This window comes from Callorhinchus milii, unplaced genomic scaffold (genome assembly GCF_018977255.1).
Source record: "Callorhinchus milii isolate IMCB2004 unplaced genomic scaffold, IMCB_Cmil_1.0 Scaffold1, whole genome shotgun sequence".
NCBI lineage: Eukaryota > Metazoa > Chordata > Chondrichthyes > Chimaeriformes > Callorhinchidae > Callorhinchus > Callorhinchus milii.
In genome coordinates this window covers 68,654,296-68,672,396 of record NW_024704742.1, presented here as the reverse complement: position 1 = coordinate 68,672,396, position 18,101 = coordinate 68,654,296, and the positions used below count along the sequence as shown (strand labels likewise).

The following is an 18,101-nucleotide window of genomic DNA, read 5'->3' as shown; positions in this document are numbered from 1 at the left end:
TGGCACAGACATGATTGGCCGAATAGCCTTCTTCTGTGCTGTAAATGCCTAAGTCTCTGTTGCTTCAATGAAGAGGCTTCACAACCTACCAACCTGCCTGCTCCCTCCGCTCAGCGGGCTCCGGCCTGCTTCACGTCCCCCGTCTCACCCGCCCCACCATTGGTGGGCGGGCCTTAAGCCACTCTCCCCCACCCTCTGGAACTCTATCCTGCAGTCCCTCCACCTTGACCCCTCCCTTGCATCCTTCAAGATCCATCTCAAGACCCTCCTCTTCGACCGTGCCTCCAATCATCCTCATTCCCACCCTGCCCTTCACCCTCCCCAATCCTGACCTCCAGCTCAGATCCAAAACACTGATTGTCTAGTGTCTTGGTACGTCCTCCCGATGTGAAAGGCGATATACAAATATACGTTTGTTGTTGTTATGGACGAGGTGCAAAAACTGGTGCTCAGTGGACCAGGTGGGGAGCCTGACATGGATTTTATTGGGTTTTACCCTGTGAGACCATTCTGTTTTAAAATTTACGATTCCATCCAGTTGTGTGAAATCCTAATTTCATTCTGAATCTGGAAGCCAGTTCTCCTTTCCATTCAAAAGAACTGTTTTTTCCCTGCAATTCTGCACAGCTTTAAGGCTTAAGACAAAATGGTCTTACAGGCTAAGATTAGTTGGATTTTCAGGGCTAAGAGGTCAAAGGTGATGTCCAGAAGCAGAGACAGTATCTTCCTCACTGTAGTAACACGTTCTCAACAACAACAACTTGCATTTATATAGTGGTCCTCACTCAGGGTGGTTTTCCAGAGCGCTTGACAGTGATGGAGCACGATGTTGAGCCGGGGGGAGGGGGGAAGTGATGGGTCGAAGAGAAAGGACTTAAGATGCCTAATAATTCATTAATAATAATTAATAATAATCTCTTGAGAAACCTTTATTTGCAAACCATGGGGTCAATAATCTGCCATGTGATGATATCACATGTCACAATTTGAGCCCAATGGTGTAACAGCCTGGACTCATTCTACATTGTGTTTGGGGGAATACTTGGCCCATCTCCTCATCTTACACCTCACCTGAGACAGCTAGGAAGTCGTCAACAGATGTGATGTCATCAACGGCCTCTGTCAGAACTCGGACTTGTTTCTCCCATTGGTCTTTGAAGACATCCATGTTATCCTGAGCCACTTTGCTCTGTGGCCGGGCAGCCAGAGTCAGCGCTGCATTAATAACCTACAATACAAAGCACATGTAGTATCAGTACTGCCATCTTTCATGAAGCCCTTGGTAACTTCACACCGAGAAGCTAGTTTATGGTGATGTGCCATGTCAACAAATTACACTTGTTTAGCGCCTTTCACCTTGGAAGGACGTCCTAAGGCACTGGATAGTCAGGGATTTTGATCCACGCAAAGGGTTGGGAACAGGAGGGATGAAGGGAGGGAAAGTAGAAATAGAAGTGCGACCAAAGGTATGGTCGAAGAGGAGGGTCTTGAGACGGCCTTGAAGGAGGCAAGGGAGGGAGAAAGGCGAAGGGACTGTGGGATGTAGTACCAGAAGGTGGGGCTCAACTGCTGGTGTTGGGGTGGACAGGACAGGATACATGATATAATAATAATAATCCTTACATTTGATATAGCACTTTTCACGTCTTTGAGATGTTTCGAGGCGCTTCAAGGATATAATTTAAAGGCAATTGACTGTATATTTGTGGGCAAAACACGGCAGCCAATTGCGCATAGCAGTGTCCCATAAGCAGACGTGGAGCAGGCAGGAGCCTGCTGAGAGGAGGGAGCGGAGAGGTCATTATAGAGTTAGCAAGTCACAAGGCCATGGAAAGGACACTCCAGAGCTCCCCCCACCCCAGCCTTCATGTCGATAGGCTTGCGACAATTGCTTTAAAATTCAAGATCGTGAGGGATTTTGGAAAGCAAAATTTGGAAACTGGTTTGACACAGTCCTGTTTAGTTACTCTGGCTTCAATATGATGTTGTACGGCAATAATAATAATAATCCTTGCATTTGATATAGCGCTTTTCACGTCTTCTAGACGTCTCAAAGCGCTTCACAGAATATACTGTAAAGTGAATTGACTGTATATTTGTGGGCGAACACGGCAGCCAATTGCGCACAGCAATGTCCCACAAACAGTCGTAGATTGAAAATGACCAATTTATTATTGTTTTTTTATTTTGGAAGGATTATTATTAGGCGTGTGGAGCAAGGAAACTTGCCCAAGGTTTCGCCCTGCCTGGAATTGAACTCAGGTCTCTTGCTTGCAAAGCAAGTGCTCTAACCACTGAGCTACAGGACTCCAATGATCGTAAGGCAGAGCCAGTGACTTATCTGGAGCAAGGTTTCCTCCCACTCAGCTCCTGTTAACCCTACAAGCCAAAGCCCTAACTGGTAGGGCGGTCCTAGCTGGACAAGCAGTGGCAGTTTGCCAGAAATTGCTCACTATGGCAAGCTATGCAGTTTTAGGTGGTTAGACTCCAGCAGTTAGTCCAACGGACACTCTGGTGCCCAAGTCTTGGTTCTTGCCAACCTGTGTCAAATTCTCTCCAAACGTAAAGATGTGTCCATCCAGGGAGAGAGTGCGCATTCCATTCCAGAAATTGAAATTTCATGCGTGGCTGGCTACATGTGTGGAAGTTTCAGTTGAGTTTGGATGCTCTTAAGTATGGGAATGTGTTTCCGCAAGTGTTAGACCCGGCTGACTCCAAAATTCTTGGGCCTCAGGTAATGTCACTGTTTGAACCAAAATGTTCTACGTCTGATGTTACACTCAGGAGAACACGTGGTCTGTGTTCCAATATTTGTGGCTGTTGGGAAGACCTTGACAAGTGACAACTGAGTGATGGGTCACAAACAGTAGATGGTGTGAACACTGAATGATTAACCATGCCTTCAGCTGGATGTAGAATGTGGGCATTAGCAGCTGGCAAATCTCTTTGAAGCGGCCTTTTTCATCTGGCAGAATTGCTGTTATTATTGGGAGAGAAGTTGGCACAATATAAAATGCATGGACAAGCCCCCAGTAACAAGCCCACCTTATGACACTGGTGTTTAGATTTCATCAGGTCCATTAAAATCTGCAGTATCTTTATTGCCAGGTACAGGCTAAAAAAAATTTCTTACACAACAATTCACTCAAGGCTTTTCAGAGCATCCTAATATTTTGAGCTCCGTTACTGACAAAAAGCCACCATGGAGCTTAAACCACAGCTGTAATCATGAATTAAACTGTAACGTTGCCCACACCAGATGTATTTATTCCGTGTCCAAAACAAAAGGCATCGACTTTAATGGAGCCAGCGAGAGTCAAATAGCCCACTTGGGTGCCTCAAAGTCTCTCTCTTTAAAAAATAAATGTCGGAAATGTTTCCCTGATCGTGCTAGTGCCCTGTATGTAATTGCTGCCAGCTCTGCTTTACAGGCATTTTATCTTGTTTCGCCCATAAAATAATAATAATAATAATCCTTGCATTTGATATAACGCTTTTCACGTTGGGAGGACGTCCCAAAGCGCTTCACAGATCACACTGTAAAGTGAATTGACTGTATACTTGTGGGCGAACGCGGCAGCCAATTGCGCACAGCAATGTCCCACAAACAGTCGTAGATTGAAAATGACCAATTTATTATTGTTTCTTTTTTTTTTTTGGAGGGATTATTATTAGGCGTGTGGAGTAAGGAAACTTGCCCAAGGTTTCGCCCTGCCTGGAATTGAACTCAGGTCTCTCACTTGCAAAGCGAGTGCTCTAACCACTGAGCTACAGGACTCTACAGTCAATATACAGTCAATTCACTTTACAGTATATTCTGTGAAGCACTTTGAGACATCTTAACGACGTGATAAGGTGCTATATCAAATGAAAGGATTACTATTATTAATTTGCGGAATGGGAAAAGCTTTCATCAGGTGATATCTGATGGAATATTTCACATCTGTACAATATCATCAAGGTCTGAAAACAAAGAGAGCAGTGCAAAGATTGCAGTTTTATCTATTATGAACCGGACATTTTGAAATGTGTTCAGTTTATTTATACATGCTTGTCTTTCTGTTTGTGAGAAGATTAATGCTGTGAATGTAGCCAATGTCAGGAATTTTCAATGCCTCTAAAGGCCCTAATGACTCTTTAACTGAAGAGAAATGCAACAACAATAACAACAACAAAATTGCATTTGTATAGTGCCTTTCACGTCAGGAGGACTTTGCAAGATGCTGTACAGTCAGTGTTTCAGACTCGAGCTGGGGGTCAGGAATGGGTAGGGTGGGGGGGAGGGAAAGGAGGTTGATCAAAAGCATGGTCGAAGAGGACGGTCTTGAGATGCGTCTTGAAGGAGGCAAGGGTGGAGGGACTGCGGGATGGAGTTCCAGAGGATGAGGGCAGAGTGGCTGAAGGCTCTGGTGGGAGCAGGCAGGTTGGTAGGGGCTTGTGAAGATGTAGAGGTAGGGGGGAGCGAGTACATGGAAGGCTTTGAAGGTGAGGACCAGGATCTTGAAATGAGTGATGGGAAGCCAGTGGAGTCGGGCGAGGATGGGGGTGATAGGTTCATGAAGCCTGATGCAGGAGAGGACATGGCTGCAGAGTTTTGGATGATCTGCAGCCTATGGAGGGAGGAGTTGGCGAGGCTGAAAAGCAAGGAGTTTGTATAGTCGAGCCTCGATGTTATGAATGTGTGTATAAGGGTTTCGGCAGCCTGCGGTATGAGACAGTGGCGGAGCCGTGCAACGTTGCGGAGATGGGGGAAAGGCAGAGCGGGTCATGGCACAGATGTGGGGTAGAAAGGATAGTTGAGGATCAAACAAGATGCCAAGGTTCCAGACTGGCTTAGTAAGGTGGAGTGTGCAAGTATAAATGCAAGTTGTTGTTGTGTTGGAGTTGTGTTGTTATCTTGCATACCCATTGTTATGTTGCTGTGAGCTTGCCTCAGGAGACTGTGTTAGAATACTTGGGGGAAAATCACCAGTTTCACCAGAGGAGAAAGGACACTTCATCTGATCAGTGAATAAAACTGCCATGTAAATATATTTCTAGCTGGTGCATCGATCACGACCAAGGCAGCCATTGCAATTCCACGGCCTGGAGAAGATGATTGAATATAAACACGAAGGTGGACAAACATTCAGGTCTCAAAGGATCCTGCATGACTTTTGCCTTGGGGCTCTGCGTGTTGTGTTGTATTATAATTTTAACATTATGCTGCTGAGCTGACAGCCAACAGAACATCATTTAGCATCTTCTAATGAAAAGCTTCTGGTGAAAGATTGAATGAGCAATCGATTGAGGAAAAGAGAGTCTGAGGAACACTTTCACCTGCAGAGTCAAAGACTGGGCGTAGGGAGGACAGTTGGATTCTAATATTTATTAGATACAGGAATCACAGCTATCTGCCACTTGATTGCAACTCCGTCCCTGAGTCCCTCTGATTCGCCCCTTCATCTCAAGACCTACCTCTTTGGCCACCCCTTCGGTCTTCGTTCCCCTCCCTCTGCTTGGCACCCGCCCCACCCGCTTGGGTACCAGGGTTGTTAATAATCCTTGCATTTGACATAGCACCTTATCACGTCGTTGAGGTGTCTCAAAGCGTTTCACAGGTTATTCTGTTAAATGATAAGTCTGCGAATTGTGTGGGTGAAACCCGTTAGCCAGTTGCATTACTAATTATTAATTATCAAGCACCTTGGGACGCCCTCCTGACGTGAAAGGTGCTATATAAATGTAAATGTGTTATTGTTGTGTGTAACAGGCTTCAAAATCAAACACCCAGAAGGAACAAGGGATCTCAGACCTCAAATTCCTTGCAATGAACTGAATGGGATATGGCTCAGCACATTCAGAATTGCACTTGGCTCAGGTTCTGTTTATCACAAATCGACTGTAGAATTTTTAACAGGTCCGATAAACACACAGTTAAAGTTTTCTATTTAACGTTTGACAGGTATTTTGATTCAGCGTGAGATAATAGCATCTTTGTACGTATGAGAAGTATCTAAAGTTTTTTTAAAAAAAAACAGTGTTTTGTGTTTGCTTCCAAAAGCGGGTGATTGGTTTGTGAGCCTCCTGCTGTCATTTACACTGTGCAAGATAATCAGAACAGTATTATATACCTGACACTATAATTTTCATACTGATAGCTTTTTTTGTGTCTCTCTTCAAGTTGCTCTGTGTCTGTGATTGCGTTGCAGTCAATATACAATTTTCAGCATTAGCCTTTCTTACCTGCGGGCAGAGGCTATCGATCTGGGTTGCTGCCATGCGAACCAGTTTCACACCTTCCTCATTATTTGAGATGGAGCAGGCAAGGTTTGCAACCTGTGATTTAGACAGCAAGTGAAAAAGTACATTACCAAGCAAATCTGACACTTCATAATGTGCATCATCTGCAGGGAAATCAAGTAGAAGTCAAGGGGAGCATCAGCCAAACCATCTGCATTATAAATGAGCAATTCTATATCTCATTTGAATCCCAAATGAAGGCAATGTGATAAATAATAATCCTTGCATTTGATATAACTCCTTATTACGTCTTTGAGACGTCTGAAAGCGCTTCACAAAATATAAATTGAATTGACTACATTTTGTGGGCAAAATGCGGCAACCAATTACGCACATCAGTATCCCAAAAATAGTAATAGATTGTATGACCAAATTATTATTATTATTATTTTTTGAAGGGATTATTACCTCCAGAAAAGCAAGTAACAACCAGGTTCATACTTACTGGTAGGTTAACAGAGGCGTGTGGAGGCGAGTGCTCTAACCAATACACTGCAGGATTCCACACTAATTCATAGATAGCAAGCACCCTAGTTTACAATGTTCAAATCCATTCTCCCCCACCCACCCCACCCTCCATAGTGGTGTGTTTTCAAACTCTTAATAAGAGCTTGATAACATCTTCTTCACCTAACTGATTGCAACAAACACTGTTGTGCTTGTAGAAGTGTAAAACAGGCAATGGATACAGAAATTGCTGATTCTTTGAGCAGTGCTGGCATACAGGGACATATCAAAGGAAGCCAGGCATTGGGAGGCACTGACCAGAGATGGATATGAATTAATTGAGCAGATTATCATCATCATGGTCCTATGTCTTCAAACAGCTGAGAACAAGCTGCTCCAAGAAGACCCATGAGAGTGTGATACATACCCTTTGGTGCTCCCAAGGGTGCAATGTCAACAGGCTGATGTGTAGTCACAGACAGATGCTTCAAATAGGAGTAGCGAAGGGCCTAAACAGTCTGGATGCTTAGTTCAACTGGATGCTTAGAACTAGTCTTTGCTTCCAGAACAAGGAAAACCTGCTCCTTGCATCTTTCAGATAATGTCCTGTCTACATGTTCAGATGGATGTCAAAGATCTCATTAAACTGGTCGAAGAACAAAAGCCAGGGAGTTTCATCCCGGGGTCCTGGTCAGCCGTCTTGCAGATTACTTGGTCATTAACCTCATGTCTGTTTGTGGGACATGTCTGTTGTGATTTCTGGCCAAAACAGTCACTACATTTTGTTTTGAGATGTTCACATAGATTTACACAGAATGTACAGGACTGAAGCAGGCTTTTCGGCCCTACTAGTCCATGCTGGTGTTTATACTCCACGTGATCCAATCCTTCCATCTTGCCCCTCCTTTGCCTTTTTTAGATCACGACTGAAGACCTTCCCCTTCGACCGTGCTTACGGTCAACTTCTCCCTTGTCCCAGCTCGGCGTCAGGCTGTCACTGTTAAGCGCTCCGAGACACTGCCCCACGTGAAATGCACGATATAAATGCGAGTTGTTGTTGTTACATCCTTACTCCCTCCGCCTTTTCCCTTCTCTCTCATGTGTATATAGGAACGGAGGAACAGGAGTAGGCCATTCAGTCCCCTGAGCCTGTTCTGCCATTCTATTAGATCATGGCTGATCTGTACCTCAACTCCATTTACCTGCCTTTGCTCCATATCCCATTGAAGCACACCGGGACGCTACCCTGCGTGAAGGGCGCTTTATAAATGCAAGTTATTGTTGTTGTTGTTGTTGTATCCCTTGATACCCTTATCTAAACAAAAATCTATCCACCTGAGTCTTGAAAATTTAATTGGATCCAGCATTCGGATGAAACCAGTTATTACCTAGCTTCCTCTTAAATGCATCTATATAAATGTTTTAGTCCATTTATATAAATGTTTTAGTCTAATAAGGCACCATAAAAAATGCAAGCTCTTCCTTTGGTTAATTTTGCCAAATCCATCAGCTGTTGGCATTGCAGCAAGACCTCGTAATTGTTCCCTTTAAAACACAGGATACTGCAATGCAACACCAGACCATTTGGCCCAGCAAATCTGTTAAGTATTTTTCTCCATTTTAGTCAATCTGATCCCACTCTGAAGCACTTTGAGATGTTCTCCCAATGTCAGTCTTCGCCTCTGTGAAGCGCTCCGGGGCACTACCCCGCGTGAAGGACGCTACATAAATAATAATAATAATAATAATCCTTGCATTTGATATAGCGCTTTTCACGTCGGGAGGACGTCCCGAAGCGCTTCACAGAACACACTGTAAAGTGAATTGACTGTATATTTGTGGGCGAACGCGGCAGCCAATTGCGCACAGCAATGTCCCACAAACAGTCGTAGATTGAAAATGACCAATTTATTATTGTGTTTGGTTTTGGAGGGATTATTATTAGGTGTGTGGAGTAAGGAAACTTGCCCAAGGTTTCGCCCTCTGCCTGGAATTGAACTCAGGTCTCTTCACTTGCAAAGCGAGTGCTCTAACCACTGAGTTACAGGACTCCTTGTTGTTGTTGAGATGTGAAAAGGTGCTTTGTGTGACTGCCTGGTACTGTGGTAACACTCTCTCCTCTAACTCGGAAGTTGTGGATTCAAACCCCATTTGGGACTTGGAATCACATGGTCTAAGTTGACACTCTGATGCAGTGTTGGGGATGTGTTGTATTGTCAGAAGTGTTGTCCTTCGGATGAGACCTTAAACCAAGGTCTCGTCTGCCTGTTCAGGTGGACGTTAAAGATCTCATGGCACTATTTGAAAAGAGGAGTTTCTCCCAGTGTCCTGGTTGACAATCCCCCAAATAAAATTGGCCACTCGCTCCATGGCTGTTTGTGGGACATCACTGTGCGCAACTGGCTGCTGTGTTTCGTTTACAAAATACTCACCCATTCCACTTTACAGTATGTCCCGTGAAGCACTTTTTGTTATTAACTTGAATTTGTACCCTCTTGTTACTGTGATTTTTTAAATTAAAAAGGCATCACCTCCTGCCTCAATTTTTCCAATGCCCTCCTTTCCAAAACACTACCGCCCATATTCTCACATGTCCCATACTCCACATCACTGTAACCCCAGTCCTTGCCAAGCTCCACTGACACTCTCGTGCAGAATGGATTGATTTCAAGATCCTCACTCTTATTTACAAATCAATTAATGTCCTAACACCTCCCTACCTCTCTGACGTGCTTAAACCCCACTTCATGATCTGCGCCTTTGCTCAACCCTTCTACACACCCCTTGTCCTCTCCACCATAACTGGCTGTACACAAACACCACTCCGCTACCCCCCACTACACATCTGTACTCCCACAGTGAGCTTGTGGCCCTGGGTCTCTTGCACTGTTTACTCAACATGGTTACCGTGGAGCAGCTGCAGACACGCACACGCAGGAAATGGGCTTCTCTCCAATCGGAGGCCCTTCTGTTGTGATTGTCTGTGTGTCTCTCCCTCTCTGTGTCTCTCCCTCTCTGTGTCTGTGAGTGTGTCTCTCCCTCTCTGTGTCTGTGAGTGTGGGTGTCTCACCCTCTGTGTCTGTGAGTGTGTTTCTCCCTCTCAGTGTGTGTGTGAGTGTCTCTCCCTCTCTGTGTCTGTGAGTGTGTGTTTTTCCCTCTGTCTGTGAGTGTGTCTCTCCCTCTCTGTGCCTGTGAGTGTGGGTGTCTCACCCTCTGTGTCTGTGAGTGTGTTTCTCCCTCTGTGTCTGTGAGTGTGTGTTTTTCCCTCTGTGTCTGTGAGTGTGTGTTTTTCCCTCTGTGTCTGTGAGTGTGTCTCTCCCTCTCTGTGCCTGTGAGTGTGTGTGTCTCACCCTCTGTGTCTGTGTGGGTGTCTCTCCCTCTCTGTGTCTGTGAGTGTGTGTGTCTCACCCTCTGTGTCTGTGTGGGTGTCTCTCCCTCTGTGTCTGTGAGTGTGTTTCTCCCTCTCGGTGTGTATGTGTCTCCCTCTCTGTGCCTGTGAGTGTGTGTGTCTCTCCCTCTGTGTCTGTGAGTGTGTTTCTCCCTCTCTGTGTCTGTGTGTGTGTCTCTCCCTCTCTGTATCTATGAGTGTGTGTCTCCCTCTCTGTGTCTGTGTCTCTCCCTCTCTGTGTCTGTGAGTGTGTGTCTCCCTCTCTGTGTCTGTGTGGGTGTCTCTCCCTCTCTGTGTCTGTGTGGGTGTCTCTCCCTCTCTGTATCTGTGAGTGTGTTTCTCCCTCTCTGTGCCTGTGAGTGTGTGTGTCTCACCCTCTGTGTCTGTGTGGGTGTCTCTCCCTCTCTGTATCTGTGAGTGTGTGTCTCCCTCTCTGTGTCTGTGTGGGTGTCTCGCCCTCTCTGTATCTGTGAGTGTGTGTCTCCCTCTCTGTGTCTGTGAGTGTGTCTCTCCCTCTCTGTGTCTGTGAGTGTGTCTCTTCCTGTGTCTGTGTGATGTGAGTGTGTCTCTCCCTCTCTGTGTCTGTGTGTATGTCTCTTCCTCTGCGTCTGTGAGTGTGTCTCTCCTCTCTGTGTCTGTGAGTGTGTGTCTCTCCCTCTCTGTGTCTGCCTATCTCTCTCTGGAGCCCCTCAGTCAGGATTAATTATCCACCCCACAAGTGGGCCACCCAGGTTTGTTAAAGAAAGCATTGCTAGTTTTTTGCAACAATCTAATATGGGTTATTTCTTCATGTTTAGTTTCTATCACTAAAGTGCAAAAAATGTAGGTTTGCAGTAAAATGTACCTCTCAATATAAACAAACAACCCCCACAATCCCCCACAAGAATTGCCAAATGTACCCGCAATTTTTGCAAATACATCCGAAATTTTCTATTGGTCTAGGCTTTGAGGAAGATTGCTAGAGGCTAGGATGCTGGACTCATTTAAGAAACAGTATTGTTTAAGCAGCTGGTAACCACAAAATATAGGAAAGGAGATCGAACCGAGCTTAACAACAACAAAATTACATTTGTATAGCACCTTTGAAAAGGTGAAAAAACCTCTTCACGGTGAGGGTGGTGAGAATGTGGAACTCACTGCCACAAGCTTTGATTGAAGCAAAAAGTACTAAAGCATTTAAGAGGATGCTTGACTCATACATGAGGGAGAGGGGAATAGAGGGGAATTGTAGAGGGAATCAGATCAGGCTCATGTGCTGCTGAATGGCCTGTTTCTATACTATAATGTTGTACATAATTATATGTACAAAATATTTCTGCACAGATTTGTTTTATATTCAGGTACAAATTGCATTTATACAGTGCCTTATACATAAAAGAACATCACAAAGTGTTTCACAGCATGGGAATAATTCAGTATTAAATGAAAGTTATTGTGGAGGCAAAGGTAGCTGATGATCTTCAAGCAGCAATAAACATTTAATTTGAATTGTTTTGGGGTGGATATCGATAGGGGAGGCATAATAGCCAGGATAACAAGGCGAAAGGACTTTGTAATAGCGTTATGGGACGTTTTAACGCCTATTGGAATGAGAAGGCAGGTGAAAGGGACCTCAGTTTAACAACTCATTTGACAAAGGGATAAAATTCTAGGTGGGTAGAGGGTGTGTGAGAATCATTGGGGTTAGCTTCGCAAATTTAAAATTATAATAATCCTTGCATTTGATATGGCGCCTTATCACGTCGTTGAAATGTTTCAAAGCACTTCACAGATATACTGTAAAGTGAATTGACTATATTAAGTGGGCGAAATGCGGCAGCCAATTGCGCACAGCAGTGTCCACAAACCATCATGGATTGAGTGACCACATTATTATTCATTTTATTTTATTTTTTTCAAGGGATTATTACTCCCAGAAAACGATCCACAAATCGATCATCAACCGGGTTCCTACTTACTGCTAGGTAAACAGAGACGCGTGGAGTAGCATCTGTGTGCTAACATCCTGTGAATGTATACATTCTCCAGACCAAAAATTTATATTGAAAAATACAGGGATATGATCATTTGAATTTCTATGTTTGGAGGAACTATATCTATTTGTATTATGCTCATCTATTTGCTCATATCAAAATCAGAAGTAGCAACAACAACAACAAAATTATATTTGTATAGCGCCTTTCACATCGGGAGGACATTCCAAGGCGCTAGACAGTCAGTGTTTCAGACCCAAGCTCGGGGTCGGGATTGGGGAGGGTGGAGGGCGGGGGGAAGGAGGGTGATTGAAAGCACGGTTGAAGAGGAAGGTCTTGAGATGGGTCTTGAAGGAAACAAGAGAGGAGGTGAGGCAGAGGGACTGCGGGATGGAGTTCCAGAGGTGGGGGCACAGTGACAGAAGGCCTGCCTGCCAATGGTGGGGCGGGCGAGGCGGGGGACTTGTAACAGGCCGCAGCCCGCTGAGTGGAGGGAGCGGGCAGGATGGTAAGGGGTTAGGAGGTCGCAGAGGTAGGGGAGAGCAAGACCATGGCCAGCAAGAGGTCTGTTCATGTTTACTTCAATGAACACTCGTCGTTCCAGAGGGTAATGTGTTTTAGAATTGTGATTGCGGCAAAGCGATGTAATCTGAATTTATGTATAATAGCATGCACACTGCTACATGTGCATATTACAATAATAACAATCCTTACATTTGATATAGGGCCTTAGCCACACTGACTGCCCCATTCCCCACTATAATAATAATAATAATCCTTGCATTTGACGCTTTTCACGTCGGGAGGACGTCCCAAAGCGCTTCACAGAACACACTGTGAAGTGAATTGACTGTATATTTGTGGGCGAACGCGGCAGCCAATTGCGCACAGCAATGTCCCACAAACAGTCATAGATTGAAAATGACCAATTTATTATTGTTTTTGGTTTTGGAGGGATTATCATTAGCCGTGTGGAGTAAGGAAACTTGCCCAAGGTTTCGCCCTCTGCCTGGAATTGAACTCAGGTCTCTCGCTTGCAAAGCGAGTGCTCTAACCACTGAGCTACAGGACTCCACTATCACCGCAAGCCCCCCCAGACCCATACCCCGGGCGCTAACCTCTCCTCCCTCATCCACATTCCCACCCTCCCTATCAATCCTCCCACCACCCCTCCCGTCTCACACATTTCTCTGTCAACTGTCCCCTCCGCATCGGCCTACAAAATGTCTGTTCGATTTATAAGAAGGCTCTTGCCATCAACGACAACCATAACCCACGTCCTAACCGCTGTGGCGGTGGTGTGGCCCTCAGCTCCAGGTGCTCTATCCCCCTACTCCTTCGACTCATTCCCTTCCTTCAAGCACCTTCCCATCCCTACCATCCCTCCAATCTTTCCCTCAAAACTCTCCTGATTTATCATTCTCCCCCCCATATCCTCCCCCACCTTCATCTCTGACATCCTCGCTCTTCTAGCTTGCCTTTGCCTCTGCTCTGAACACCTCCTCATCCTCAGCGACTTCAACCTGCACTTCACCCTCTCTTGCTCTATCTCCAACAACTTCTCCTCTCTCCTTTCCTCTCACAACCTCCTTCACAAGTCCCTCTCCACCACTTTTGATGCCCTTGCCCCCCTCACCTCCCGAACCACCTCCTACTCACAAACCTCACCGTGGTACACCAGTCACCTCTGCTCACTCAAGGGGCAGATGCGGACCGCCGAATGTACCTGACTCAGATCTGCCTTAACGGTCCACCGGCAGATCTGGCTGGACCACATGCAATCTAGCACTCTGACCTGCTGACTCCCTACCAACCTGCCCGCTCCTTCCGGTCTGCTCCATGTCTCCCACCCGACCTGCCCTACCATCGGTGGCCGGACTTTCAGCCTCTCTGCCTCCACATTCTGGAAATCCATCCCACGGTCCCTTCACCTCACTTCCTCCCTTGCCTCCTTCAAGGCCGGTCTCAAAACCCTTCTCTTCGATCGTGCCTTTGGTCGCCCTCCTACCTCTCTGCCTTTCCTCACCCCTACACCACCCCTCCCCCATGCTTGGGCCCTGACACCTGACTGTTCAGCGCTTTGGGAAGTCCTCCCGACGTGAAAGGTGCTCTATAAATGTAACTTATTGTTGTTGTTGTTGTTGTTGCTACAGGACAATGTGTTTCTTGCTTTAGTCCTATTTAAGGAACCTGGCAAATATGGTAGAGGCCACACTTCCTCACATCTAACTCCAGGTGTCAATTAATTCTGTATAAAAAATAAGTCACGATGTTCTTGCCCTATAATTACCCTTTACAATCTCATCCCCTTGTCCTTCTACATTTGTATAACTGAAAGTATTAACTTGAAGGACTTAGCTAACATGACATGACTGAATCAGTAATGCCTTCAGTAAAGGCTCTATTTATATCCTCTTCGGGTGAGACTGGTCATTTCCCTCTCCAGAAACATACAGAACTGAAATCCAATTGTCAGCCTAACAGACCTAAAGTTATGAGATAAATATCCCAGGCACCAAAGATTCATTGTAGCTGCTTATGATAACTCAACATTATTATTAATCATTGCATTTGATATAGTGCCTTTCACATAGGAAGGTTGTCTCTAAAAGCTTCACAGAATATAATAATAATCCTTTATTTTACAGTATATTCTGTGAAGCGCTTTGAGACATCTCGAAGACATGATAAGGCATCTAACAAATGCAAGGATTATTATTATTTTGTTTTAAAACTGAGAATTGTGGAAAATTAATTTCTAATTTGGAAACCAGTCGTCTTTAATACCTGGGGAAAAAACATTTCCAAATTCAGGCTGAATTTAAGGATTTTCCACAATCCTGCGTGACCATATATTTTAAAGTTTCACAGGGTAAGGCAATGGAATTTCAGGCCCACGTTGCTCACAGTCACAAAGGTGCTCAACGCTTTCAGCAGCCACAGACAAAATTAGACTGAAGGTTCAATCAGGAGATGTGAGCCCACAGCTATGCTGACAATTCCATCTTATACTTGCACTCAAGCCCAGTTCTGATCTGCCAAGCTAAGCTGTACGTGTTGGCCATTTGCCGCGGTGCAAAGCTGAATGTTAGAGCAGTCCTGACAGGACCTGGGAACAGGTCAGTGGCCCATTCTTTTAGTCAGAAGCTGATTCAGCTGAAACATTTTGTAAGATCAGTATTGTGGAGGTAGTGCATTGGAAAAGAAATTATCCCACAAACAATTCCAAACAATAATAATAACCTTTGCATTTGATATAGCACCTATAACATAGAAATGTCTCAAAGAGTTCTGTGCCACTACATTAAACACACTGCAGTCTAACACAGTGTGAAAGGCTGTCTGTGTCCTAAAGCCCTGCACTTAACTTTGTGGGAAGTGTCATTGTGGATATACAGCTAGCACATTCTCACAACTAGCAATCTGGACAATGCAGACAGAACAAAAACTCCAATCGTCAGCCTTATGGACCTAGGCTTATTTGCATAAAGTTACGTATAAAGATACCAACATTTAGCTAGTAGCCTCTCTTCAATAGCTCAACATTAAACATTAAACAAGCAATTAAACATTGCTTGTTACCTAACTGGCAGCCTGGCTCAGTTGGTAGCACTCTTGCATGTGGGATGGAAGGTTGTGAGTTCAAGTCCACATCAAGACATTAAGCTCATTGTTTAGGCTGACATTTCCAGAGCAGTGATGGGGGAGCGCCTCATTGTCAAAGATGCCAACCTTCAGATAAGATGTTAAACAGAGGTCCCACCTGCCAATTCAGGTGGACATCAAAGATGCCACGGCACCTTTGGAAAAGAGAAGGAGTTTCTCCTGGTGTTCTGGCTGACAATCACCCAAAAAAAATAGTAATTCAGTCCACAGCAGTTTGTAGGACATTGCTGTCCGCACATTGGCTTCTGCGTTTGCCTACAAATAAATTTTGTGAGATGTTCTCAATGATATAGGTATACCATATTGAATGCAAAATTTATTATTGTTGCCATGAATAATTCATTTGCTAACATTTCAGCTGCTTGCAGTAATTATTATTTTTATAGAAAGCCTTCAAAAAGCTGCCAAAAACCTAGTCACATTCCCACATTAACCCTGAATTTCCATCCAATTATGATTTTTTTTAAAAAAGAACTTAAACCTTAAATTAATAATGAAATAAAATGAGTGCATTTGCTTTTTCTATGAAACATTCAACAATCAGTCTAAATATGGACAGAAACTTCTGTTCCTGACTAATGTTTTTCTTTGGTTAGCCGACACAACCCATCACTGTGCTTAAGTGTATCCAAACTCGACAGTTTCACATATGTTTTCCACCTACATACATACGTGACCCCATGATCAGAATGGAATGTGCACTCACTCTCTCTTTCTCCCTTTCTCTCAATCATCCGCGCTTTATAATAATAATAATCCTTGCATTTGATATAGTGCCTTATTACTTCGTCAAGACATTTCAAAGCGCTTCACAATATATTGTACAGTGGATTGACAGTATTTTGTTGGCGAAATGTTAAGTTATGCTTAACTAATTTTGGAGAGTATTCGGTGCAACTTAGTGAGAGCCAAGGCGTGGGGACCCCACAATGTGCTTTGGCATATTGCTGGAGATTCACCAGTTAAAACCATATGCTTGCACTGTTAAAAGCACTGTCTGGCAAGCTTCCCATTGCCTGTTCAGCTAGAACCACCCTATCTATCAGGGCTTTGGCTTGCAAGGTAAGAGGAGCTGAGCGGGAAGACTCCTTGTCCCCAGCGAGTGACTCAGCTCTGCTGCTGAAAGTGAAGCCGCATTAGTCCCAGCAGAACGAGAGGAACTGGTAAAAGATTCCATGCAAGAGGTAACCACACCACAGCTCTAGAATCATAAAATTCCACAAACTCATGAGATTACAGCTCCAACCCAAGAAGCCTAGGCCTTGCTAGTTGGGTGACATAAAAGGTGCACACTGTCGAAAACAGTTTACATCCTCGCGCACTTTAGGGTCGTTAGGTGGTGCTTACAACATTCAGTTCATTTTTGAACCCCAAGGTTTGGACATTGCATGGGAAGGCCAATGGTTTACTCCAACTGAGACTTGTACTTTTTTAAAAAAAGTGACATGATAATAATCCTAGCATTTTAATATAATTAAAAATGTATATATATATATAAAAATGTATTATATATAGAGTAATTTAAAATTATTGTAAATTTAATTATCATATAAATTATTGTATTCATTAGTAATAATATAATTTAAAATGCTAACATCATATGTTATTAAAATGTATTTTAATAACATATGATGGTATTAACACAACTGATTATCACAACCACCAAAATTCCAGTTTGACTCATAATTATTGACTAGTGTTGACCGCATATTTTAATCAGTATCATTATCACTATTCAAAAACAACAACAAGATTGCATTTATAGAGCGCCTTTCACGTCGGGAGGACGTCCCAAGGCACTGTACAGTTGGGTCAGGACCCGAGCAGGGGGGAAATGGTCAGGGTGAGGGGAGGGAAAGGAGGGAGCGAGGAGGGGGTAGAGAGTCGAGAGGGGAGCTGAAGGTACGGTCAAAGAGAAAGGTCTTGAGACCGGCCTTGAAGGAGGAAAGGGAGGAGGCGGCGAAGGCACTGGGGGATAGAGTTCCAGAGCCTCGGGGCTGAGAGGCTGAAGGCCCGGCCACCGATGGTAGGGCGGTTGGGGCGGGGAATGTGGAGCAGACCGGAGCCAGGGGAACAGAGGGTACGGGCAGGTAGGTAGGGGGATAGTAGGTCAGGGAGGTAGGAGGCAGCAACAACAACAAGATTACATTTGTATAGCACCTTTCACATCAGGAGGACGTCCCAAGGCGCTGGACAGAGTACAGCATTTCAGACCCGAGCTGGGGTTGGGGAGGTAAGGGAGGGGAAGGGGGGGTGGCCGATGGCATGGGGACTTGAAGGAGGCTAAGGAGGGGGAGAGGCAGAGTGATTGGGGGATGGAATTCCAGAAGTTGGGGGCAGAGTGG

General features: G+C 44.7%; 1 protein-coding gene across 1 annotated transcript in view; it reads right to left on the bottom strand.

Moving 5' to 3' along the window:
- ctnna2 (catenin (cadherin-associated protein), alpha 2) overlaps nucleotides 1-6,315 on the bottom strand; it is a 140,845-nt gene extending 134,530 nt beyond the window's left edge. Inside the window, exons 1-2 of the mRNA XM_042343656.1 lie at nucleotides 6,226-6,315; nucleotides 1,072-1,228 (exon numbers count right to left, since the gene is read on the bottom strand). Coding sequence (XP_042199590.1) covers nucleotides 1,072-1,228; nucleotides 6,226-6,261 — 193 coding nt within the window. The 5' untranslated portion in view covers nucleotides 6,262-6,315. The remainder of the gene's footprint in view (nucleotides 1-1,071; nucleotides 1,229-6,225) is intronic.
- Between the last annotated feature and the right edge of the window lie 11,786 nt (nucleotides 6,316-18,101).